Source organism: Mobula birostris, chromosome 23 (genome assembly GCF_030028105.1).
Source record: "Mobula birostris isolate sMobBir1 chromosome 23, sMobBir1.hap1, whole genome shotgun sequence".
Lineage (NCBI taxonomy): Eukaryota > Metazoa > Chordata > Chondrichthyes > Myliobatiformes > Myliobatidae > Mobula > Mobula birostris.
In genome coordinates, this window is record NC_092392.1 from 17,884,427 (window position 1) to 17,911,431 (window position 27,005).

Here is a 27,005-nt window from a genome sequence, read left to right on the forward strand (position 1 = left end):
TGCAGTTGGTGAGTATGCTCTCAATGGTACAGTGGTAGAAGTCCATCAGTAAATTCTGTGGATGCGTCTCCATAAATCAAAGAAGTGGATTTTGCAAAGTTGGAATGACTAGTCAGGATAAACATCAATGAAATTCCAGATGTGTCAATTACTTTGCACAATTAATGACGTACTTGATACATAAAAATCAGCATCATTGTCAAAAACACTATAGATACAGCAATAAGGTAAAATAGTAGCACCAAACGGGCTGTTGCATCAGTTTATAAAATAACAGCATCTGCACTAGCCAATCTTTCCTTGAGTCAAACACTCTAAACACTACTGCGTCTGGTGCTCCCGATGTGGCCTTTTATATATTGGCGAGACCCGACGCAGACTGGGAGACCGCTTTGCTGAACATCTACGCTCTGTCCGCCAGAGAAAGCAGGATCTCCCAGTGGCCACACATTTTAATTCCACATCCCATTCCCATTCTGACATGTCTATCCACGGCCTCCTCTACTGTAAAGATGAAGCCACACTCAGGTTGGAGGAACAACACCTTATATTCCGTCTGGGTAGCCTCCAACCTGATGGCATGAACATCGACTTCTCTAACTTCCGCTAGGCCCCACCTCCCCCTCGTACCCCATCTGTTACTTATTTTTATGCACACGTTCTTTCTCTCACTCTCCTTTTTCTCCCTCTGTCCCTCTGAATATACCTCTTGCCCATCCTCTGGGTCCCCCCCCCCTTGTCTTTCTTTCCGGACCTCCTGTCCCATGATCCTCTCGTATCCCTTTTGCCTATCACCTGTCCAGCTCTTGGCTCCATCCCTCCCCCTCCTGTCTTCTCCTATCATTTTGGATCTCCCCCTCCCCCTCCAACTTTCAAATCCCTTACTCACTCTTCCTTCAGTTAGTCCTGACGAAGGGTCTCAGCCTGAAACGGCGACTGCACCTCTTCCTACAGATGCTGCCTGGCCTGCTGCGTTCACCAGCAACTTTGATGTGTGTTGCCTAAAAGGTGTTGTCTCACTTGCTGAGGACTTCCAACATTTCTGCCAACATGAGGCTTGGGCTAGTTTGCAAGCCTCCCACCAGACATTGTGAGATATCTGATCTCTTCAGATCTCAGCAAATCCTGACTGACCACCTCATCAAAAGATATGGGAAGTCTGCAGTGGCAATAGCTAGCTATCTTCTTGTCTGCCTAGACACTGCAGGTAGTGGGATCTCAAACATTTTCATGAATAAAGTAGCCAGTTTTAACTGAGCCATGTTTAGTTTATCCAGGATGAATAGGTAATGGATTTAGCATCTAAGTGAACATTTGAATCCACACTATTTGTGCCGTGCCCAGTAGAGCTGAATGTAGATGGATATTCCGTGGTATTTAATTGAATTGTTGAAGGCTGCTCAGATGCCTGAAGGTATCTCTTCCCCTCCCCTTCTTTCTTATTCTGGCTTCTTCTCCCTTCGTTTTCAATTCTGATGGAACACCTTGGCCTGAAACACCGACACAGATACTGCCCAACTCCATCATGGATCGTCCCAGACCCGGCTGTGAAAGGAAGAGGGCTGGCCATGGGGCTAACAACTCCATCCCATAACATTCCAGTGCTGCACAAATGCCAGAAGAAGTTACAAGGATTTCATCCCTGGGAGAGGAAGGATCTTTGAAGATGGGTTATTCCTGGGAGAGGAAGGATCTTCGAAGATGGGTTATTGCTGAGTACAAGTTGAAAGACTAGCCCGGGGCAGAGGACTCCGGTGAGCTATTGTCGGCGGCCTATGGCCCAGTAGGGGTGACGGGCTTCAGAAGAAGAAGAAAAGATACTGCCTGACCTGCTGAGTTCTTCAGCATATTATGTTGCTCAGAAAACCTGATTTTTTTTTATTAATTACCTTCTTTCAAGCAAGTAAGAATACTGTTAGAAGTGGTGTGTAAGATTAGTTAGTGCAAAAATACACAGCAAAAAAAAGTATATTCCTGCCCCACAGAAATAGTTTGTATAGCTAAAATGGCGCTAAAAATAAAGAATAACCCTTCTACTGGAATGACCTCTTAAAGCTAACTTCTCTTCACTGGAAGTCACATGATTGTAGTGGTCTTTCTAGTAATTCTGTGGAAATTAGCAGGCTGGGATAGTCCAGAACAGATAGGGCAATGTAGATGAGGACTTGATTGAACATGTTAGGAGACCAAAATATTTGCCATGGTTTTCTAGAAAACATAAGTTTAAAGTGAGTAGGCATGTTTCCAGGAAAGAAGGTGTCTAACAAAATGGAAGAAAGATATCAGGTCTCTCCTAAAGTAAATATCTCTTTGGGGAAAATAAAGTAATCACAGGGCCTGTTCTTGAAAAATTAATCTTTGGAGAACTACATCTCCAGAACTTACTGCTGTGGGTTTAATTTCAATACTTAAGAGATATTTGGCTAGGTACATGGATGAGAGGAGTATAGGGGCCGATGGTCCAGGTATAGGTCAATGTGACTAGGGAGGTTAATGGTTTGGTACAGACTAGATGGGCTGAAGGGCCTATTTCTGTGCTGTAGTGTCCTACGGCTCTCTGACTCTACCTAGGTGACAAATTTGTTGAATATAGATGGTCACAGGATGTGGCTGGAAATAAAGAAGCCTTTTAAGTACAAATGACGACTGAAGAGAGTGGTTCCTAATAATCAAAGTGCTGACTGATTGAATCAAGTTATGATCAGGTGTTGATCAGAAACTGGGGCATTCAAGTTGCATAATGGTCACACAGGGAAAGTGATGACAAAAATAATTCATCACAGACCTTCTTGCTTCACACTGGTTAAAAGATGACAATCAACCCTCTGTTTGATGGTGGAACTGTACCTCATCTCCAAAATGTTCATTAAAATACCAAAAGCATATGAGATTTGGCACATGCTTGAAACCTTGAGCAACACGCTCACAAAATGCTAGAGGAACTCAGTAAGGTAGGCAGCATCCATGGAGGGTATATAAATAGTGTCAAGACTTTCACATTTGAAAGCTTGAGGATTCCTGTAGCATCGGGTGACCATGTGATCTCTGTCTCGGAGGCCAATGTTAAACTGTGAACCCTTGCAAGCCATCAGGGCCCAATGGAATTCCTGGTAAGGCTCTGAAAACCTGCGCCAATCAACCTATGGGGGTATTCAAAGATATTTTCAATCTCTCACTGTTACAATGAGAAGTTCCCACATATTCCTTAGCAGGATGATGGCGCCTAATGGCGTCTCCCTTGCTTGTATCTTCGGAAACAGCTCTATTGCTATCTTTGATATCTCTTTTTTCCCCTTTCCCCTTTCAAGGTTCTTTTGAAGACCTTGACCTGGAGTTACACACTGACTTTGGTTCTTTGCGGAAATGGAACCCGCTCTCGGGGCCTCATGACTGGCCACTTTTCGATATGCTAAGGATGCAGCCTGGAAGACTAGCATGCTTTCAGGGTGCCGGATTTTCATGGCTCTGGAGACAGGCGGATTCAAGGCTGGTGCCGCCAGGGGACACCTCTTTTTCCCTTATTAGGGAGAGAGAGAGCCTATGGTATGTGGAATACTGGGTGAACGATTCCTGCTTGGGGCACTGTGTATTTATTGACACTTTGCTGCACACTTGAGCGCTCGGTAGGGGGTGCCGATGCTTTTTTTCTGGTGGGGGGGGGGTCGTTGCTTTGCTGCTGCTTATGTGTAGGAGGGTTGAGTTGGAGGGGGCCTTTGGGGTTCTAACATTTAACTGCTATGCATTCTTCACAGCAGTCCTCTGTTTTTGTGGATGTTTGCGAAGAAACAGAATTCCAGGATGTACATTGCATATATTTCTCTGACGTTAAATGTTCCTATTGAAATCTATTTCACAAGTGCCCGAGAAGAACAGCTTGAGCTGCCTTAATGACTATCGTCCAGTAGCACTCACATCTACGGTGATGAAATGTTTGACAGGTTGGTCACGGCTAAAATCAACACCTGGCTTAGGAAGGACCTGGACCCACTGCAATTTGCCTATCGCCACAATAGGTCTACAGCTGACACAATCTCAATGGCTCTTCACACGGGCTTGGATCACCTGGACAACACAAGTTGGAAGTATCAAAAGTGGTCATGAATCAGCATACAGCAGGGAGATTGAAAATTTTGCTGAGGGTGTGTAATACCAACAACCTCTCACTCAGTGTCAATAAGACTAAAGAAATAATTGTAGTAGAAGGAAACCTGGGGTCTATGAGCCAGTATTCATCAGCGAATCAGAGGTGGAGAGGGTCAGTAACTTAGTGGATCCAGAACTGGCTTGCCCACTGAAGGCAAAGAGTGGTTGTAGACGGGTCATATTCTGCTTGGAGGTCGGTGACCAGTGGTGTGCCTCAGGGATCTGTTCTGGGGCACTTACTCTTTGTGATTGTTATAAATGACCTGGATGAGGAAGTGGAGGGATGGGTTAGTAAGTTTGCTGATGACACAAAGGTTGGAGGTGTTGTGGATAGTGTGGAGGGCTGTCAGAGGTTACAGCGGGACATTGATAGGATGCAAAACTGGGCTGAGAAGTGGCAGATGGAGTTCAACCCAGATAAGTGTGAAGTGGTTCATTTTGGTAGGTCAAATATGATGGCAGAATATAGCATTAATGGTAAGACTCTTGGCAGTGTGGAGGATCAGAGGGATCTTGGGGTCCGGGTCCATAGGATGCTCAAAGCAGCTGCGTAGGTTGACTCTGTGGTTAAGAAGGCATACCATAGAAAGGGTGCAGAGGAAATTTACAAGGATGTTGCCTAGATTGGGGAGTATGCCTTATGAAAACAGGCTGAGTGAACTCGTCCTTTTCTCCTTGGAGCGACGGAGGATGAGAGGTGACCTGATAGAGGTGTATAAGATGATGAGAAGCATTGATTGTGTGGATACTCAGAGGCTTTTTCTCAGGGCTGAAATTGTTGCCACAAGAGGACACAGGTTTAAGGTGCTGGGAAGTAGGTACAGAGATGTCAGGGGTTAAGTTTTTTTACTCAGAGAGTGGTGAGTGTGTGGGATGGGCTGTCGGCAACGGTGGTGGAGACAGATACGACAGGGTCTTTTAAGAGACTTTTGTATAGGTACACGGAGCTTAGAAAAATAGAGGGCTATGGGTAAGCCTAGTAATTTCTAAGGTAGGGACATGTTTGGCACAACTTTGTGGGCCGAAGGACCTGTATTGTACTGTAGGTTTTCTATGTTTTTATGTTTTCCTGGGTGTCACTATCTCAGAAGATTTGCCCTGGACCCAGCATATAAATATAATCACAAAGAAAGCACAACAGCATCTTTACTTCCTCAGGAGTCTGCAGAGATTTGGCATGTTATCGAAAACCTTGGCAAACTTCTATAGATGTGTGGTGCAAAGTGTCTGCATTACGACCCAGCACGGGAACACCAATGCCTTTGAGCGGAAAATGCTACAAAAGCTAGTGGATTCAGCCAGTATATCATGGATATACCAACCATTGAGCACATCCACATGAAAAGTTGCCACAGACTATCAGCATCCATCATCAAAGATTCTCACCACTCAGGCCATGGTATTTTCTTGTTGCTACCCTCAAGTAGAAGATACAGGTGCCTCAGGACTCATACTATCAGGTTCAAGAACAGTTGCTACCCATTAACCATCAGGCTCTTGACCAAAATGGGATAACTACACTCATTCTGTTTCTGGTGTTCCCACATCACTGACAATCAGCACTAGCACACAACAGGGATGTGTGTTTAGCTCACTACCCTACTCTCCCTTTACCCGTGACTGTGTGGCTAAGCATAGCTCAAATACCATCTATAAATTTGCTGGCAGAATTTCGGATGGTGACGAAAGGGCATACAGGAGTGAAGTAGTCCAGTTAGTGGCGTCGCAGAAATAACCTTGCATTCAATGTCACCAAAAGAGCTGATGGTAGACTTCAGAAAGGGTAAGACGAGAGAACACAAACCAATCCTCATAGGGGGAGCAGAAGTGGAGAGAGTGAGCAATTTCAAGTTTCTGGGTATCAATATATCTGAGGATCTAACCTGGGCACAACACACTGATGCAGCTGTAAAGAAGGTAAAACGGAGGCTATATTACATTGGGAGTTTGAGGAGATTTAGTTTGTCAACTAATCCACTCGAACACTTCAACAAATGTACCCTGAAGAACATTCTGATTGGCTGCATGACCATCTGGTATTGGGGGTGGGGGGCTGGGGGGCTACTGCACAAGATCAAAGTAAATTGCGGAAACTGGTATAATGAGTCAGCCCCATCATGGGTACCAGCCTCCGTAGTATCCGAGACATCTTCGAAGAGCAGCGCCTCAGAAAGGCAGCATCCATCATTAAGGACCCCCATCAACCAGGACATGCCCTCTTCTCATTGTTATCATCAGGAAGAAGGTACAGAAACCTGACAGCACCCACACTCAGCGATTCAGCAGCAACTTCTTCCCCTCTGCCATCTGATTTCTAAATGGACATTGAACCCATGAACACCACCTCACTACTTTTTATTTCTGTTTTTATTTTGTACTACTTATTTTAATTTAACTAGTTAATAGACAAATACCTACTTAACATAATTCATTTTTCCCTATATTTATTTATCATGTATTGCATTGTACTGCTGCAGCAAAGTTAATAAATTTCATGACATGTGTTGGTGATATATAGCCTGATTCTGATATTTGTAAACTCCAATATTTTTGAAATAAAGGCTAAAACGCATTTATATCTTAATGTATCTGCCTTCTAGTTACTTGTCATTTACCTAGATTCCTGTTCTTCATGCTTTTTCATTGAGATAATAATCTGCCTTTTGATTTCTCTTGCTGAGGTGCATGTTGTCATCTTTCCCACACTTGCTAAGTTCTCACCCACAGTTAGGCTATTTATATTCTGTTGCAGAGTCACAATATCCTCATTACAACATGCCCTTCCACCAGCACGCCAACTCACAGTATCCCTTACTTTAAAATTATTGTCAACCTTTGTTTTGGATAAAATTGATTTACTTCACAAACAAGTATCAGATGGAAACGTAACAAAAATCTCAAGATCAAAATGCAAAGAGTTTAAGGCACTTACCTTTCCAATATATTCATCCTGGTTGGACATTAGTAGGAATCCACCGTCATCCAATATAACACAGTCAAAGTGCTGCAGAGAAAATACCACCGTAGGTGAACACCTTCTGAGCAAGGAATTTTCTTTTCAGTTCAGTCCTAAATTTCAGCCATTAATCATGAGACAAAATGCTAGATTCTGCAGTCAGATGAATCAGCCTCTCAGCTTTCGTCATCTGTCAAGCCCCTCAAGAACTTTATATTGTCGTAGAGAATATATGTCAGTGGGAGTATGCCAATGTTATTTAGTTCCCTCACAATCCATATCCACATGATAGGAATCAGCCAAATGAATCTGTGTAGTACAGCACATGCTCTAAAGCAAGCGTACCTTTTCCTTATCCTTACTCTCTTACTACTTTTTAACTCTCTTTTACTCTCATTCTACAGCATCATCACTATAGTGTAACACTTTTCCCTTTCTAATTCTTACTTTAGACAAAATCTATTATTTTCCACATTATACTCCATATGCCACCTTCATGCTCACCCAATATCCCCCTGCAGATTTTATAACCTCTTTACACTTCACTTTCCCTGCAAAATTGGATACATGACACCCCATTCTTTCATTCAAGTCATTAACATAGGATTGAAAATGGCTGTGGACCCAGTATTAATCCATGGCCTCTATTCACTGGGACAAGAATGGAAAGCCTGAATTCTAGTTCTGTTAGTCCTGAGGTGGCTAACTGTAGGTTTTTGTAAATAAAACAAAGTGAGGCATTTTATGAGTGAGAAAAACCGTAACACATTTTATTGAACTCCAAACCCTGACCACAAAAGCACGCTGAAAACCTTTTCATGTAATTACGTCATCACATCAGATCAGCCAAATCCCAGCTCAATGTCGATGATTGTGAATTATGTCCATTTCACCAATTACTTTACCCTACAAACAAGTCTGATATGGGTGGCGGATAATTTCTGAGGTGATGCTCTCTTCCCAGTGCTCACATATGGTCTCCATGTGTTCCTGATACATGACCACCCAATAATTACAACTTGAAAGGAAAACCTTGGCAAAGGACCTTACAAAAGATTGTGGATTCTTAAGCACAAATTAAATCTGATAAAAAAAAGTCAGCTTTTTTTTTTTTTGCGATCTTTTGTACTAGTTTAAAAACATTCAGTTAGAAGTTGGCCCTGCACACAACTCTGACCAATTCCCCAAAGCGAATCAATTGCCCATTGACTGATTGGGTAACGGCATTCATTTGTGTACAAGACTCTCAGGGTTCTCTCCAGAATTACGCTGAACATTCCAGGTGAAGGGTCATAAAGTTTCATCAAAGCAAATGAAAAATTAATATTTGAGTACCACATGTTTCTTTAAAATGCAAGGGTTTGGTGCATCAGATAAATTGGACCTTGTAGCATCGTGTCTTTGTATGAATAATGGACATCAACGTGAAGTGACACCAATCATCAAGCAACAGGGACTTGATACCGCTAAAGGCACGTGCGCCATACAGAATACATGGATAGGACTGCAAGGCCCTAAATGGAAAAAGCTGACTAGCATGTATAATACTTAAAGGGAAGCACCATTGCTTACACTTTAGATGGAGAGTCTGATACAGGGGCAATCAGCTCAGGTGCAATAATGGAGCCAATTTGTGTCAGTTGAATCCTTCCATTTTTAATGCAATTCTGCCATCAAAATCAACAAGACCCCCAGAGGCCTGCTCCAGTACTGGCCTTGGTACTCTTCACATCAGTTAATCCGAGGCTGTTCTATGACTTCCAGCAACAGCTGCTGCTCATCCCTTTCCCTTAAGAGCTCGAGCCATAGCGTAACGTTGCTCACAGGAATGTGGCCAACATGCAAAATTATGTGTGCCCAATTACACAAAAGGTTATGAATCATGATACTTACCATGACAGGGTCTTTCATGCATTACATCAATGAAAACTGTTTCCATCAGCAGATAGACAGAGTGATGCAGGAGTCCCAGACATGTTTTTAGATGAACATGGGTTTCTAACTCTACTGCACCTCAAAATAGCTACCAGATGACACTACATTTTTAAAATCAGTCGGAGTTATTTATTTATGATCAGATGTTTGGGTGACACAGTGATTATATTTCTTTATCTTTGTGACAAAATCTTCCATTGTATTAATCAAACTACACCAAATTAATATTCATAAGTATATCACGGAATTATTAAAAGCAATTTATTATTTTAATTACATTTTTAAAATTTCCTGTTTGCACAAGATCATTGCATATTCTACATTCAAAAATATGTAAGAATTCATGTCCAGATTGCAGTACTTTACAAAAATGCTGATATCCGGACGACATCGCCAACTGTGCAAAAAGCAGAAACTCCACTCTGTACATTTCAGACCCCTACCAGTTACTGTTGTCATGGGCTGCCTGAAGTTTATGTTATGCATTCATAGCCAGTGATGAGTGTGTGCAAATGGTGTTAACTGCTATTAATCAATCTATGTATTTTCTTGGAAAAGATACTTAACTAAATGACAGAAGATATTTCTCTTTTAGGAGTTAGTTAACCAACAAAACAAAATGCATTTGACTGAGCCAACTAATATTTACATTTCACATTGAATATATACATCGTAAACCATGTCTAGAATATTAATGGGATTTATTGTCTGACAAATCAGCTGGAAGGATCAGTGTGTCTAAATAGTCATTTTGCAGAGGGCAAGATTATGCAGAGAAACATTTGCAGATGTTGGGTATTCTGAATCCGTTTTTTCTCACCTGTATTTCCCTTGAATGAAATCTATAAAATTTATCAAGTACTATTTAGATAAATGGTGCTAAATGGTTTCCTTTCCTGATTTTCCAATTTGTGCCATAGATTTATGATTAACTTGATTTCCTTTGGCACAACTCCTGAAACTTTTATTGCCCATCCAAGCTTGTCAAATCAAAGCTATTCTTGACATTTTAAAATGATTCTTGTTCATGTTCTACCATTAGATTAAGCTCCCACTAACAGCATCCTGTCAGCAGTTTTATAAATGTTAAACTACCTAACTACCACACAGTAGTTCTTTATCTTCTCCTGGAAAACAACAGCTGGATTCAATTTATTTTACTTTTTGGAGTAAGGATTAAAAAATGCACATTAACAATTAGTTTCAGACAGGTTTACTACACTGACCAGCCAAGGACAAGCTCATATCAAAATTTATATAACAGAATCTAGAGTCTCCAGCACAGAACAGGACCCTCTATAGAAGAGTATTGTTTTGGCATAGAAGGAAGCCATTCATTTCATGAAGATGATTCTGGCTCCTGTTAGAGTAATCTTTTCAGACCCTTTTCCACCATTTTTCCTCAAAGCCCTTAATTTTTTTCTCTCTCTCTCTTCAAATACCTACACAGTTCCCTCTGGGAATCACCGATTGAGACTGCATCCATCATCCCAACATATTGTGAGCTGCACATCCTAAATACAATATCCATAAAAAAAGCCTTGGTCCTTGAACGATCTTGCAAAACATAGCACTTCTTTTTACTGACCCCACCTAGAACTTCCATGACATCTATCAAATCTCCACAAAGGTTTCCTTGTTCAATGGAGAAGAATTTCAGCTTCTCCAACCTGACCCTGTGACCAACATTTCTCATCTTTGGCAACATTGTGGAAAATCTTTTCTGCATCTTATTTGGGATCTTCTCATTTTTGTAAAGTTAATTCTTTATAACATGATGCAATACTCAAGTTGTGGAGAAAGGTTTATAAAGTTAAAAATAATGTCCCTCCTTTTGCTCTCAATGTTTCTATTTATATAAATCCTCAAATCACAAATATTTAATAATCTCTCTTTCAATATGCTATTTGCACAGACTTATGCACATATATTTAAGAAGTGGATCCTCTTCAGAAGAACTGGGACATCCTCACCCCTGCCACAGACTCACAACTTCAGGAAATTAAACCCTCCCTGGTTAGAATAAAACTTAGCCTGGAAAATCCATCATTGCAAAGGTAAGTGATCACGAACAAACACACAAGTTGATCATGTCATGAACTCACAGTCATACAGCATGGGAACAAGCCCTTTGACCAAACTTATCCATGCTAAGGTGCCCATCTCATTTGCCTGGTTTTGACCCATCTCCCTCCAAACCTTTCTTATCAATGTATGTTTCCAAATGTCTTTCAAATGCTGCTATAATGATGACGGGTCTCGACTGTTTACTATTTTCCATGGATGCTACCTGGCCTGCTGAGATCCTCCAGCATTTTGCGTGTGTTGCTCGGATCTCCAGCATCTGCAGATTTTCTCCTGGTGTAACGATTCTACTAGTTTGACAACATGGGTGCAGTAAAGGTGATCCTGGTCTTACCTTGCTATTTTTTGTGCAGTCACAGATCTCTTGGTAACACTGCAAAAGGAAGCAATTAATTAGTACATTCATAATTTACATGCAAAATACATAAGTTACATCTGCTAAATGTGCCACTGTGATAATTCACCCTGGGAGAGATGAGGCAAAAGGCCTCTTACTCATTGATACAGAATGGACAGGGCTGTGAGGTCTCCAAAGACCCGAGTAACTGGTATTGGTATAACACTGTGGTGGCCATATTGTTAGCACTGCTCTGGTACTAGTAATCAAAAAATCAGTAGAAGTGTACTTAACTCTCATCAAGGTGGTAGCAGATTATGGGCTAAAGACTGCTTTACTAATGATACTAAAATAGCAGTAAGCAGCACTATAATGCTGCTTATGAAAACCGCAACAAGATTAGGAACCTCTACTGCGAGGTCCGTAGAATAGCACGTTTCCCCATCTTTGGTTTCAGTGCAGCATCCTCTACTGGTGCAGTTTCCCGTAGCTATTGCCATTTGGTCCGACAGCTGCTACTGGTTACAGCCGCATCCTGAGGTAACATCCCTCAGCAGGAGAGCGTTGCCACTGGATGATTGAATGCTGCTGCCAGGAGAGTGCTTCCAGGGGGGCAAAATGACCTGCAGAGGATGGCGAAGGGCTGAGCCTTGGGCAGGGGGATGCTATTTTACATGGAGACAATGGGACCATGGCAAAAAGTTGCATAGTTGTCCTTTGAAGTCAGAATGAAGTGTGTAACTGCCTCATGGAAGCAAATGGCACAGAAAGATGTCTGGGTGCCAGGAAAAGTTGACAAAATCTCTCAGAGTTCGGGTGACCCGCTTAACACAGGAATTGGCAGTAATACGGGAAAAGGAAGTTCTAGCACTTAATTTAGCTATAAATTAGAGTTATAATGGTAAAACAATAACCAGAAAATTGCTGGAGTGCTGTAAAACCAATCAGATTACCTCATTCCAAATAAGAGAATCTGCAGATGCTGGAAATCCAAGCAACGCACACAAAATGCTGGAGGAACTCAGCAGGCCAGGCAGCATCCATGGAGAAGAGTAAACAGGCAATGCTTTGGGCTGAGACCCTTCACCAGGCAGTTCCAGCATTCTGTGCGGGGTTGCTTGGATTACCGCATTTTGCTTGGGGAAGGAACACCTTGGCTTTTATATGAAAACTGACCTACACCAAAATGGTTGACACTTAACTGCCCTCCAAAATGGCTGAGCAAACCACTCAGTTCAAGGGCATTTGGAATGGACAGGGAATGTTGGTGTCAACATTCGACTTGAAGGCTCATGAATAAACTTAAAGGGAGATGGGTGGTGGAGAATGGGTTCAGGTTACAGTTTTACCCAAAGCCAATTCCAGGAAGAGACTTTTTGGAAGGAGGAGCCTGAGTACGAACTAAAAATTAACCGAGAACGGGAGCTAAATCTCTACTCACCACAGCACGCTTGTGCCCCAGAGAACATTATACTCCCTCAAAAGGCCACAGAGAAACTCACAGAACACTACACTTGCTCATTTTACTCATGGTCAGATTTCTGAACTGTCCATGAACCCATAAATACTACATCACTATTCTTCTTTTTAAATGGATACTTTATTGATCCTGGGGGAAATTGGTATTCATTACAGTTGCACCATAAATAATTAAGTAGTAATAAAACCATAAATAGTTAAATAGTAATATGTAAATTATGGCAGTAAATAAGTCCAGGACCAGCCTATTGGCTCAGGGTGTCTGACCCTCCAAGGGAGGAGTTGTAAAGTATGATGGCCACAGGTAGGAATGACTTCCTATGATGCTCTGTGTTGCATCTCGGTGGAATGAGTCTCTGGCTGAATGTTCTCCTGTGCCCAACCAGTACATTATGTAGCGGAGGGGAGACATTGTCCAAGATGGCATGCAACTTGGACAGCATCCTCTTTTCAGACACCACCGTCAGAGAGTCCAGTTCCATCCCCACAACATCACTGGCCTTACGAATGAGATTGTTGATTCTGTTGGTGTCTGCTACCCTCAGCCTGCTGCCCCAGCACACAACAGCAAACTTGATAGCACTGGCCACCACAGACTCGTAGAACATCCTCAGCATCGTCCAGCAGATGTTAAAGGACCTCAGTCTCCTCAGGAAATAGAGACGGCTCTGACCCTTCTTGTAGACAGCCTCAGTGTTCTTTGACCAGTCCAGTTTATTGTCAATTAGTATCCCCAGGTATTTGTAGTCCTCCAGCATGTCCACACTGACCCCCTGGATGGAAACAGGGGTCACCGTGCCTTAGCCCTCCTCAGGTATACCACCAGCTCCTTAGTCTTTTTCAAATGGTTAATATCAGAGCATGTATACAGTACACAATCTGAAATTCTTACTCTTCACAGAGATCCGAGAAACTCCGATGAATGAATGATAGAAACAGTAGAACCCCAGAGCCCCACTCCCCCCTCACAAGCCCATGCAGCTGCAGCAGCATCAGCCCATGCCCCCCCCCAACTTGCGCCAGCAGAAGTACTGACCCCTCACCCCCCCCCCATACATCATGTAAGGAATAGAAAAATCCCCCAAAGAAACCTTGATCTAGAGTCCATCAAAATCTACAGTCCATAACCCAGCACTTTGGTATCTCAGACAGGCTCTCTCTCTCCTGCAACAACAAGATCATAGACCAACAACTCGCTGTTCTGATCTTACAATCACTCGCATCGTTTTTTTTTTGCAGTATTTATTTTATTTTCTCATGTAATTTACAGTAATAGTTTGTCTTGCACTGTACTGCTGCATGATACATCAAATTTCAGTGACAATAAACCAGATTTATGTAGATATTTATTTTTTGTCCTTCATTGCCTTCTCAATTCAGGAACAGGAAAGAGTTAATTACATTGATAGGTCCAGAGTCACAAACAGACCAGAGACACAATCCAGGGACATTAGTGAAGCAGATGCGTTTTCACAACAACCCTGTAATTTCACAGTCAGCAAGAACGAGTCAAACTCGTTCTGACACTTTTCATATTCACACATGGAATTTCCCCAGAAAGGTGGAACAGCCCAGACTTGCTCACTAACTTCTCTGGAATCATCCCACATGCTGTCTCTATCTCTAACAGGATTTCAAAGGTAAGTTAAGAATTATGGGGACTTTCAAGGTCTCAGACTCCAACTTCCTCAGGGAAAAATTCTTATGTTCAGGAATTTTTGACCTTCAGTGGGGCGAAAGGAAACTGAAGTCACAAGTACAATTATAAACATCAGTTAACAAAAACAATAGGAATTCTGCAGATGCTGGAAATTCAAGCAACACACATCAAAGTTGCTGGTGAACACAGCAGGCCAGGCAGCATCTCTAGGAAGAGGTGCAGTCAACATTTCAGGCTGAGACCCTTCGTCAGGACTAACTGAAGGAAGAGTGAGTAAGGGATTTGAAAGTTGGAGGGGGAGGGGGAGATCCAAAATGATAGGAGGGATGGAGCCAAGAGCTGGACAGGTGATTGGCAAAAAGGGATATGAGAGGATCATGGGACAGGAGGTCCGGGAAGAAAGACAAGGGGGGGGACCCAGAGGATGGGCAAGAGGTATATTCAGAGGGACAGAGGGAGAAAAAGGAGAGTGAGAGAAAGAATGTATGCATAAAAATAAGTAACAGATGGGGTACGAGGGGGAGGTGGGGCCCAGCGGAAGTTAGAGAAGTCGATGTTCATGCCATCAGGTTGGAGGCTACCCAGACGGAATATAAGGTGTTGTTCCTCCAACCTGAGCGTGGCTTCATCTTTACAGTAGAGGAGGCCGTGGATAGACATGTCAGAATGGGAATGGGATGTGGAATTAAAATGTGTGGCCACTGGGAGATCCTGCTTTCTCTGGCGGACAGAGCGTAGGTGTTCAGCAAAAGCGGTCTCCCAGTCTGCGTCGGGTCTCGCCAATATATAAAAGGCCACATCAGGAGCACCGGACGCAGTATATCACCCCAGTCAACTCACAGGTGAAGTGTTGCCTCACCTGGAAGGACTGTTTGGGGCCCTGAATGGTGGTAAGGGAGGAAGTGTAAGGGCATGTGTAGCACTTGTTCCGCTTACACGGATAAGTGCCAGGAGGGAGATCAGTGGGGAGGGATGGGGGGGACGAATGGACAAGGGAGTTGTGTAGGGAGCGATCCCTGCGGAATGCAGAGAGAGGGGGGAGGGAAAGATGTGCTTAGTGGTGGGATCCTGTTGGAGGTGGCGGAAGTTACGGAGAATAATATGTTGGACCCGGAGGCTGGTGGGGTGGTAGGTGAGGACCAGGGGAACCCCATTCCTAGTGCGGTGGCCGGAGGATGGAGTGAGAGCAGGTGTACGTGAAATGGGGGAGATGCGTTTAAGAGCAGAGTTGATAGTGGAGGAAGGGAAGCCCCTTTCTTTAAAAAATGAAGACATCTCCCTCGTCCTAGAATGAAAAGCCTCATCCTGAGAGCAGATGCGGCAGAGACAGAGGAATTGCGAGAAGGGGATGGTGTTTTTGCAAGAGACAGGGTGAGAAGAGGAATAGTCCAGATAGCTGTGAGAGTCAGTAGGCTTATAGTAGACATCAGTGGATAAGCTGTCTCCAGAGACAGAGACAGAAAGATCTAGAAAAGGGAGGGAGGTGTCGGAAATGGACCAGGTAAACTTGAGGGCAGGGTGAAAGTTGGAGGCAAAGTTAATAAAGTCAACGAGTTCTGCATGCGTGCAGGAAGCAGCGCCAATGCAGTCGTCGATGTAGCGAAGGAAAAGTGGGGGACAGATACCAGAATAGGCACGGAACATAGATTGTTCCACAAACCCAACAAAAAGGCAGGCATAGCTAGGACCCATACGGGTGCCCATAGCTACACCTTTAGTTTGGAGGAAGTGGGAGGAGCCAAAGGAGAAATTATTAAGAGTAAGGACTAATTCCGCTAGGCGGAGCAGAGTGGTGGTAGAGGGGAACTGATTAGGTCTGGAATCCAAAAAGAAGCGTAGAGCTTTGAGACCTTCCTGATGGGGGATGGAAGTATATAAGGACTGGACATCCATGGTGAAAATAAAGCGGTGAGGGCCAGGGAACTTAAAATCATCAAAAAGTTTAAGAGCGTGAGAAGTGTCACGAACATAGGTCGGAAGGGATTGAACAAGGGGTGATAAAATAGTGTCGAGGTATGCAGAAATGAGTTCAGAAATCAGTTAACAAGAAAGGATCTGCAACTGATTGTCCAAAATAGTTTCAACTTTAACAACAATTGTGGTTATTGTTTCTGAAAAATATTACCATTAAAGACAGCCACACATTACCCACAGCCACATTCCATGTATGACTCTGTAAATCACTGGTTTCGTGCTCTTACCTTGCTCTTACTGACTACTTTTGTGAAGTTTTCCATCCAGGCGTTTACATCAAGCTTCACTCCGACAACTGCAAACCAATCAGAAATCTGTGCATCAGTACGTCCAAAGAGGTAGCAGCAGGAATTATGCTTCCTTCTTCTCATTTCGAAACTCAAATAATCTACTGTATTTGTCATTCTTTAACCAACAAATAGAAGAGCTATTTTCCCACCATCTTAGGTGAAATAAAAACCAGCATTGCTCTTTCTTCCTTGTGATTCTAACTGGCTGAGACTGGAATCACACTGAGCAGTACTGTATACAATCTGTGGTATGAAATCACACAAAAGCTGTTCATGCTCTTTAGCTGAAATATGTATGCTGACAGCCTTTCAAATAAATTGGGACACACCCATCAGCTTTGAAGAGGTAAACACAAAAGATTTTGCAGATGCTGATTATCCTAACAAACACAATACACTGGAGGGACTCAGCAAGTCAGGCAGCATCTATGGCGAGGAATAGTCAATCTGATGGGCTTGAAATGTTGACCATTTATTTTTCTCCATAGATGCTGCCTGATCCGCTAAGTTCCTCTATAATTTTGTGTTTATAGCTTTGAATAGGTAAGCAATGTGCAGAACCAAGAAGTTTCTGGAATGTGCACGTGGTATGTCCATGCAACAGATGTGCAGTGTCGCCTGTGAACAAGATGCAAGAGAACAATCAACCGCTACTTGTGAGTAAGGTATATATATTGTTCCGTGCCTTCTTCTGACATTAAAATAGCATTATAAGTCACCCTTAAATTACAGAGTGTGCTGAAAACACTCAGTAGGTCAGGTAGCATATGGCAAACAGCTACAGCTAATGTTTCAAGTCAGGTATTTTTTGCAGTATAGAGCTTAAAAAAGGTAAAACAAGTTAAAATTGCCCTAAGGGCAGAGCAGGGTGGCCAGGCCAAAGGGAATGTCTGATAAGGTGAGGCCAGGGTTGCCATGGGAATGAGCTACAGCTGGAGTCATCTGCTTCATAGTTTAATGAGGACCGATAGTGACAGACAGGCAGCAAACAAAAAATTATGGAATGAGGGAAGTTAGAGAGAACAGAAGCAAAGGATCATAGAAGTTGCAAATTGCAGAGCTGTAAGAAATGGCCAGCAGTTCAGCTGGAGCTAATGGTGAGAGAAAAATGAAGCTAATATTATAGATAGATGACAATAGCACAACGGCCCACTTCCAACATGGAGAGAATACACTACCTGAAGTTGTCAGGCCTGCACAGTCAGACACTTCCCAGTCTTCACTCTGCTAACAGGAGTCATCTGCCACTCACTTCCAACTCATCACCTGCAGCCTATTTAAACCCTGCTCTCATTCATAGCCCCGGTTCATCCATCAATTCAGTCAGACTCAACTATTTGTTCCTGGCCTTCAGTTACCTTGTTGCCTTGCTTTGTTCAATATCCATTCTCTCTTGTTTTGTGGCCTCTCATGGCTTGTTATTTTGCAGTTTTTTATCAAAGAGATTGTCTCCATGTTTGGGTTAAGCCTCCTCTGCATTTCCTGACAGGATAGGTGAACCCACAAATGATCCAACAGAGTGTGATTGCCTAAATGAAGCAGTGCATCGACAGGAGCACACAATCCCGCAGCCCCAGGAAACCATTGACCATCTGCTCACCACTCTCTTCCAACTCTCTGTCTCGATACCGCAACCCCGTGCCAGTCAACCACCTCCCTCGAAGCCCCAGATTCCCGTGCCTGAATACTTTGACTGATACCCCCCCACCCCCGCCTGATATTGCAATTCCCTGTACCAGTGTGTCTTACACTCATCCTCCAGCCATCTTTGTACGACTGGAGGCCAAGCCAAGCTTGCCTTCATTGTTTCTCTTTTGACTGGGCAAGCTCTGACCTGAGCCACTGCTAAATGGGACAACAAAACTCCCCTTTGCAATAAATATGAGGATTTCACTGCTGAGGTATGCCAGGTTTTGACCATCCAGGAAGTGGAAGGGGGCAATGGATTGGATACTCCACCTGTATCAAGACTAACGCTGAGTGCTGGATTACAGAGTGGAACTCAGGACCCCTGCAGCGGAGTGCAGCTACCTGAGAGATGCCCACCAACCTCGAAAGCCTCATCGCTCTGGCCCTCTGTGTTGATAAGCATCTTATGGAACAACCTTTAACAGATCATCAGCCGGAACCCCAGTTCTGTTCCCAGACCACTTCAGGCAGCAGGACCCTCATCAGCAATACCTCCAAAACTATGGAATTAGGGATCTCTCCCTTAACACCACCCCCACCCCCCAACCAAGAGCGGGAGAGTCAGTGGAGAAAAAACTTGTGCATTTACTGCGGAGCCACTGATCACCCATGTATCAAATACCCGCTGCATCCAGGAAGACAGCACCACCAGGTAGAAACAAAAGGCCCTCTCTCTGGAAAACTCCCCTCACCTTTGTTCCAGCACCATAACTCAACTCACTCACTCTGTCCTCCTCCACTCCCCGACGCCTCTTTGCACACAGGAGGCTCAGGTGGATTCCAGTGCAGCAGGCAACTTTCTGAACTGGACTCTGTGTGTGCCTATCTCTAACCCCTTCTACATTATGGCTTTAGATGGATGTCCTTTGGGGCCTGAAACACACACAGCCTGTGCACATAAACATCAAAGTGCATAGTGAGTTCATCTAATTCCTCTTTATCGACTCACCCAAAGCTCCTCTCATCTTGGGCTACCCCTGGCTCTCCAGTCACGACTTTCACTTTGCCTGGTCATCCGGTTCCCTGCTAAATTGGGGACTCACCTGCCAGACCACTTGCCTGCAGCCTCAGCTGACCTCACCTGTGGAGCTGGAGGAAACTCTCGACCTCACCCAGTTCCCACTGGAATATCATGACAAAGTCATCGCCTTCAGTAAAAGGGAAACAAGCCTCACAGACCATACAAACTGCACAATCGACCTCCCCTGGGCACCAACCCTCCTCCAGGTGTCTGTTCTCCCTCTCCCCTCCTAAGATCCAGCCCACGAATGAATACATCGCCAAAGTGCTGCACAGTATGGCTTCATTCCATCATCCCAGCCCCGAGCTGGTGTGGGATTTTCCTTTGTCAGAAAGAAAGATGGGAATCTTTGTCCTTGCATTGACTACTGTGGATTAAAAAAAAATCATTAAGAACAGCTCCTGTCTTCCCTTGATGGATAATGCATTTGAAACATTCCGCAGGGCCCAGGTCTTCACCAAACTGGATCTACAGAGCACGTACAACCTGATCTGCATTCACCATGGGATGGTATTCATAACAATACACATAAAAGTTGCTGGTGAACGCAGCAGGCCAGGCAGCATCTCTAGGAAGAGGTGCAGTCGACGTTTCAGGCTGAGACCCTTCGTCAGGACTAACTGAAACGTCGACTGCACCTCTTCCTAGAGATGCTGCCTGCCCTGTTGCGTTCACCAGCAACTTTGATATGTGTTGCTTGAATTTCCAGCATCTGCAGAATTCCTGTTGTTTATGGTATTCATAACACCCATTCACCCCTATGAATGCCTTCCAGACTTTCTTCAAACCAGGCATTTTCCAAGTCTTCCTCTACAAGATCCTCCAAAGCATGCTAGATAGGTATATGTTCATCTGTCTTAATGACATCCAAGGACTGCCAAGAAAACATCTGGCACATCCGTTCAGTCCTTCAGCATCTCCTTGAAAACCACCAATACTGCAATTTAGTAAAATGCCAGTTCCACACGCCATTCACATCCGTCCTGGGTTATGTCCTTTCACCCCAAGGCAAAACCATGGACACAGAGAAAGTGAATACCGTCAAACAGCTACAGCACTTCTTGGGCTTCTCCGAACTTCTGCCACTGGTTCATCAGAAACTAGAACCAAATCACCCTTCCTTTCAGGTCTCTCACCAAGCCACCTACCTCACAGAGAACATGGTCCGTTGCTGTGGACCACACTTTCAAGGAACTCAAGAGACACTTCACCACCTTTCCATTCTCCGCCATCTGAACCCTTCCAAATCTTTTGTGGTGGGGTAGATGCATCTGAAAGTGGAAGCATCTGATGTGGGTACTGGGACTATCCACTTCCAGTGAGGACCAGATGGGAAGACACACCCTTGCACAATTTCAACTCCACACAGCACCGTTATGGCGTAGGAGACGGGGAGCTACTTACCATGTTGGAGGAATAGAGACATTGACTAATGGGGAATGTCGAACCGTTCTTGACCTGGACTGACCACCAGAACCGCATATGCATGCAACTCAACCCACGTCAGTCTTGCTAGGTCCTCTTCTTTGAACAATTCAACTACATCATCACCAACCAACCTGGCTCCAAGGACACTAAAATGGATGGACTGTCATGACAGTTTGACTCAGCCAAAATGGAGATCAACCCTAAGCCCATCCTTGCAGATCATTGCCCCACTCATGTGAGATCTTGAAAACCAGATCTGTCAGGCCCTATAACATGAGCCTGTTCTAGCCAACACCTCTGACAACCTGACACGGCGGACCTGGTTTTCAAGATCCCAGTACAATTTTTCCAATCAGCACCCCTCTGGGCTCCTGTGGCTCCTACCAGTCCCTCGAAGCCTGTGGTCCCACATTGACCTAGATTTTATCACATTGTGGATGGGAAGTTCAGTACCTGATCAATTGGGAAGGGTCTGGCCTGGCGGAGAGGTCTTGGATGCAATAAATAGCAATAAACAATGAGTATGAAATAACAATATACTGTAAAAGAGTCCTTAAATGAGTGCAGCTACCCCCTTCTGTTCAAGAGACTGATGGTTGAGGGGTAATACTGTTCTCGAATCTCGTGGTACCTGGGGCACCTGTACCTGCTGCCTGATGGCAGCATTAAGAAAAGAGCATGGCCTGGGTGGGAAGGATCTTTGATGATGGATGGTACTTTTCAATGGCAGCATTTCTTATAGATGTGCACAAAGGTTGGGAAGGCTTTACCCATGATGTACTGGGCCGAATTCATCACCTTCTGTAGGATTTTCTGCTTAGGGGCATTGGTGTTCCTATACGAGGCTGTAATGCTGTCAGTCAGCACTTTCCATCACACATCTATAGAGGTTTGCCAAGGTTTCCAGTGACTGCCTAACCTCTAAAGACTCCTGAAGAAGTAGTGGCGCTGTTATGCTTTCATTGCAATTATACTTATATGATGGGTCCAGGACAGGCCCTCTGAGATAGTGACCCCCAGGAATTTAAAGTTACTGACCCTCTCCACCTCTGATCCTCTGATGACTACTGGCTCTTGGACTTCTGGTTTCCCTCTCCTGAAGTCCACAAGCAGTCCCTTGATCTTACTGACATTGAGTGAGAGGTTGTTGTTATCACACCACTCAGCCAAGTTTTCAATCTCCCTCCTGTTTGCTGATTCATCACCCCCTTTGATACAGCCCACAACAGCCGCATCATCAGCAAACCTGTAGAAAGTATTGGAGCTGTACTTAGCCACACAGTCATAGGGTTAAACCAAGTAGAGCTGGGGGCTAAGTACACATCCCCCACACTGCTCCTGTGCTGCTGGAGATTGTGCAGGAGATGTTTTTGTCAATCCGAACTGACTGGGGTCCACAAGTGAAGGAATCTGGGATCCACTTGCACAAGGGAGTATTGAGGCTCAGGACTTGGGATTTTACTGGTTCGTTTTGAGGGGATGATGGTGTTAAATGCTGAGCTGTAATCGATAAAGAGCATCCTGATATATGCACCTTTGCTGTCCAGACTTTTCAAAGACGTGACGAGCCCACGAGATAGCACCTGCTGTGGACCTATTGATTCGGTAGCTGAATTGGAGAGGATCCAAGTCACCACTCAGACAGGAGCTGATATGGTTCAACACCAGCCTCTCAAAACACTTCACCACTGTGGATGTAAGTGCCACTGGACGATAGTCATTCAGACAGGTTAGTGCGCTTTTCTTGGACACCAGTATGAATGAAGCCTGCTTGAAGCAGGTGGTTATCATACGTTGCCGGAGTGAGAGGTTGAAGATATTTGTGAATACACCAGCCAGCTGCTTGGCACAAGTCTTCAGTACTCGGCCAGGTACTCCATGCTTTCCTTGGATTCACTCTCTTGAAGGCAACCCATACATTATAACATATGACAATTACAGCACGGAAACAGGCCACCTCGGCCCTTCTAGTCCGTGCCGAACTGATACTGAGAACAAAGGAGACTTGGGGGTGTGCGACAGTTCCTCCCTGTTCTGGTGGTCAAATCGAGCATAGAAGGCCTTGAGCTCATCTGGAAGCGAAGCTCTGCTGTCACCCATGTCAGAAGATACTGGCAGGGATGATGGCAGAAAAGAGCTGGCTGAAGTTTCTGGGAATAGTTCACAAGGTGCAGGAAAGATATGTCCCACAGAAGAAGTTGTTCTCAAATGGCAGAGGTAGGCAACAGTGGCTGACAAAGGAAGTTAAGGACTGCATAAAGGCCAAGGAAAGGCCATATAAGGTAGCAAAAGTGAGTGGGAAGTTCAAAGATAGGGGAGTTTTTAAAATCCAACAAAAAGAAACTAAAAAAGCTATAAGAAGGGAAAAGATGAAATATGAGGGCAGACTAGCCAATAATATAAAGCAGAATACCAAAAGATTTTTCAGTTATATAAAGAGTGAAAGGGAGGCAAGGGTTGATATTGGACCACTGGAAAAAGATGCCGGTGAGGTAGTAATGGGGAACAAAGAAATAGCAGATGAACTGAATGGGTACTTTGCATCTGTCTTCAATGCAGCAGACACTAGCAGTGTGCCAGAGGTCCACAAGTGTCAGGGAGCAGGAGTGAGTGCCATTGGTATTACAAAGGAAGAAATGCTAGGTAAACTCAAAGGTTGTCCCTCTTGGTGACGCAATAATATCAGCGCTGGACTCCGGAGCGAAGGTTCCCGAGTTCGAATCCAAGTCGGGTAGAGTGTTGGGCTAGCAACTCAGCCTCGTAAAAACAAGAATAGCTTGCTACGGAAACACCGTCATGACAGTGCCCCGATAACTCCACTGCCGAGTTAAGGGCTATCCTTCTTCTTCTTCTAAACTCAAAGGTGGGTAAGTCACCCTAAGCTAGATGGACTACATCCCTGAGTCCTGAGAGAGGTTGCCGAAGAGATAACGGATGCACTGGTCATGATCTTTCAAGAATCACTTGATTCTGGCATGGTCCCAGAGGACTGGAAGACTGCAAATGTCACTCCACTATTTAAGAAGGGAGGAAGGCAAAAGAAAGGAAATTATAGGCTAGCTGGCCTAACTTCCGTGGTTGGGAAAGTGTTGGAGTCTATTACTAAGGATGAAGTTTTGAGGTTCTTGGAGACTAATGGCAAAATAAGTCAAAGTCAGCATGGTTTCAGTAAAGGGAAATGTTGCCTGTTGGAGTTCTTCAAGGAAATAACAAGCAGGGTGGACAAAGGAGAGGCAGTGGGTGTCATTTACCTGGATTTTCAGACGACATTGGATAAGGTGCCACACATAAGGCTACTTTACAAGATAAAATCCTATGGTGTTACAGGGAAGATACTGGTATGGATAGCAGAATGGCTGACAGGCAGGAGGCAGCAAGTGGGAATAAAAGGGGCCTTCCCTGGTTAGCTGCCCATGACTAGTGGTGTTCCTCAGGGGTCAGTACTGGGAAACGCTACTTTTCAAATTGTTTGTCAATGATTTAGATAATGGAATTGATGGCTTCGTGGCATAGCTTGTGGATGATGCAAAGATAGGTGAAGGGATAGGTAGGTCTGAGAAAGCAATACGATGGCAGCAGAACTTAGACAAATTGGAAGAATGGGCAAAAAAGTGGCAGATGGAATACAGTGTTGGGAAATGTACAATAATGCGTTTTGGTAAAAGGAACAATAGTGCGGACTATTATCTAAATGGGGAGAAGGTTCAAACATTAGAAGTGCAGAGGGACTTAAGAGTCCTTGTGCAAGACTCCCAGAAGATTAATTTACAGGTTGAGTCGGTGGTAAAGACAGCAAATGAAATGTTGGCACTTATTTCAAGGGGAAGATTGCCTCTTGCTTCTTTAAAGGCAAGGGGATAATGCTGAGCCTTTATAAGACACTAGTTAGGCCGCACTTAGAGAATTGTCAGCAGTTCCGGGCCCTATATCTCAGAAACGATGTGCTGTCATTAGACAGAATCCTGACGAGGTTCACGAGGATGATTCCGGGAATGATAAGGTTAACATACGAGGAGTGTTTGGCAGCTTAGGGCCTGTACTCACTGGAATTTAGAAGAATGCAGGGGATCTCACTGAAACCTACCGAATGTTGAAAGGACTAGAGAGGGTGGATGTGGAGAGGATGTTTCCTATGGTGGGGGTATCCAGAACTACAGGCACAGCCTCAAAATTGAGGGGCGACCCTTTAGAACAGATGTAAGGAGGAAATTTTTTTAGCCAGAAAGTAGTAAATCTGTGGAATGCTCTGCCTCATTGATTTCGGTCTAGTCTGGAATCTCCACTTTGCCTGAGAGAAGACTGTCCGGACATCATACCTGCACCTCTTTCATCATTCTTGAATCCCAGACTTGAATGCCTCTAATCTGACTCTCAGCAGATTTCATTGTTCATCCAGGACTTCTGACTGGGGGAAATCCTGAATAATTTTGTGGGGACACACTCATCCACAGCTGTTTTAATAGTCTGTATCGACCCTGGTGTAGTCATTCAGGTCCTCAGCCGAGCTGACTGTGCCGTGGGAGGAGGGATGGGAAGAGGCTCACGAGAGAAAAGCCTTGACGTACCAGCCCTTAGTGCAGAAGTGTAAAGACAAGGGATGGCAGGCATGGTTGTTCCCTGTGGAGATCAGCTGCAGAGGTTTCACAGCCAAATCAGCATGGCAGTTGTTGTCAGATCTGGGCCTGGACGAAAGGAGCAAAAAACAAGCAGCTCGTAGGATGGGGGAAGAGGCAGAACGAGCCTCTTGTAGGATTTGGAGTAGGCGAGAGGAGGGAACCTGGAAGCCAGGAGCAGATGGGCAGTGACTTGGCCACCACTGCCGGCCCACCAACTGGAGGGTGTCATCGTTAAGGGTTGAGACACTCGGTGAGGGTTGGGAACCACCTGATGACATCTGCTCCTGGCTGAAGGCTACAGTTACCTTATAAGGTAACTGGAGAATGCACCCTAAAGGTGCTTGTAAGAAGTTCTTGAACATGGCCCAGTCCACTGGCTCAAGACAATCATGAAACCGTCCCTCAGCCTCCTGCAACCACCTCTTAGATGTCTTGATTGCTGGAACCTTGATCTTTAGGCTCTGTCTGTATGCAGGTAGCAAGAGTACAGACAAATGATCTGACTTGCCAAAATGGAGTTTCAGGAAGGAACAACGGGCTTTATTTTAATTTAAAATTTCCTTAGTTTATAAACTGAAAGATGTTATCTAAAATTTATCATCATGGCCTGGCCTAATCCCACGACAGACAGTCCCATTGTCCCATTTCTCTCTGCCACATCCTCTCTGCAAATAAAATCTTCCTATTTCTAGCATGGGTTCTTCAACCTGAAATATTCCTAGTTTCTCCTTAAACAGAGACACTAAACAATCAGTTGGAAGAACTCAGCATATTGAGCAGATCAGTGGGAGGAAAGAAACTGTCAATGTTTAAGGTCAAATCCCTTCTTCGGGACCTGACCTGAAACGTGGCCAATTCCTTTCTTCCCTCCGCTTCTGCTCGACCTGCTGAGTTTTTTTTTCCCCAGCAGATTATTAGTGGTTTCAGATTCCAGCGTCTGCAGTCTCTCATGTCTCTTTGAACAGACCCACTGAGTGTTTCCAGCATTTTCTGTATTTACTTCAGATTTCAAGCACCGGCCATTTCTGGGTTGCCTTGTGAGTCACGCTGATGTTTAAAACCATTGTCATGCTATGCAAAATTAGCATTGTTGTTTACAGCCTTGCGCCTTCTGTAAATGGTTTGCAGGTTTTTGTGGTTGTTTCACTTTAATTTGGCAAACACAATCTTTACTGGGAACTCTTAAAGGGACATCTCCCTACATGAAGCCATAATTTTGAGTGAGGAGTATTCCCTATGAATGAATGGAAGCTGCGGTTATAAGAAAGGTGTGCTCCTGGAGAAAGAGGCATGGACTCTGTGTAAGAGTAGCAAAGTGGAAGTCTATGGGAACAGTTCAGCAGTCTTGATAGGAGTAGACCAGTGATGTCCCTTTGACAATTTCAGCACAAT

The 27,005-nt window shown here is 44.3% G+C and overlaps 1 protein-coding gene across 5 annotated transcripts in view; it reads right to left on the reverse strand.

The window, feature by feature from the left end:
• Positions 1-27,005, reverse strand: part of LOC140186954 (voltage-dependent calcium channel subunit alpha-2/delta-1) — a 747,581-nt gene that overhangs the window by 35,538 nt on the left and 685,038 nt on the right. For all 5 annotated transcript variants that reach the window (XM_072241811.1, XM_072241809.1, XM_072241810.1 and 2 more), the window contains 3 exons: positions 16,797-16,864; positions 11,454-11,492; positions 7,076-7,147 (listed from right to left, as the gene is read on the reverse strand). In XM_072241811.1, coding sequence (XP_072097912.1) covers positions 7,076-7,147; positions 11,454-11,492; positions 16,797-16,864 — 179 coding nt within the window. The remainder of the gene's footprint in view (positions 1-7,075; positions 7,148-11,453; positions 11,493-16,796; positions 16,865-27,005) is intronic.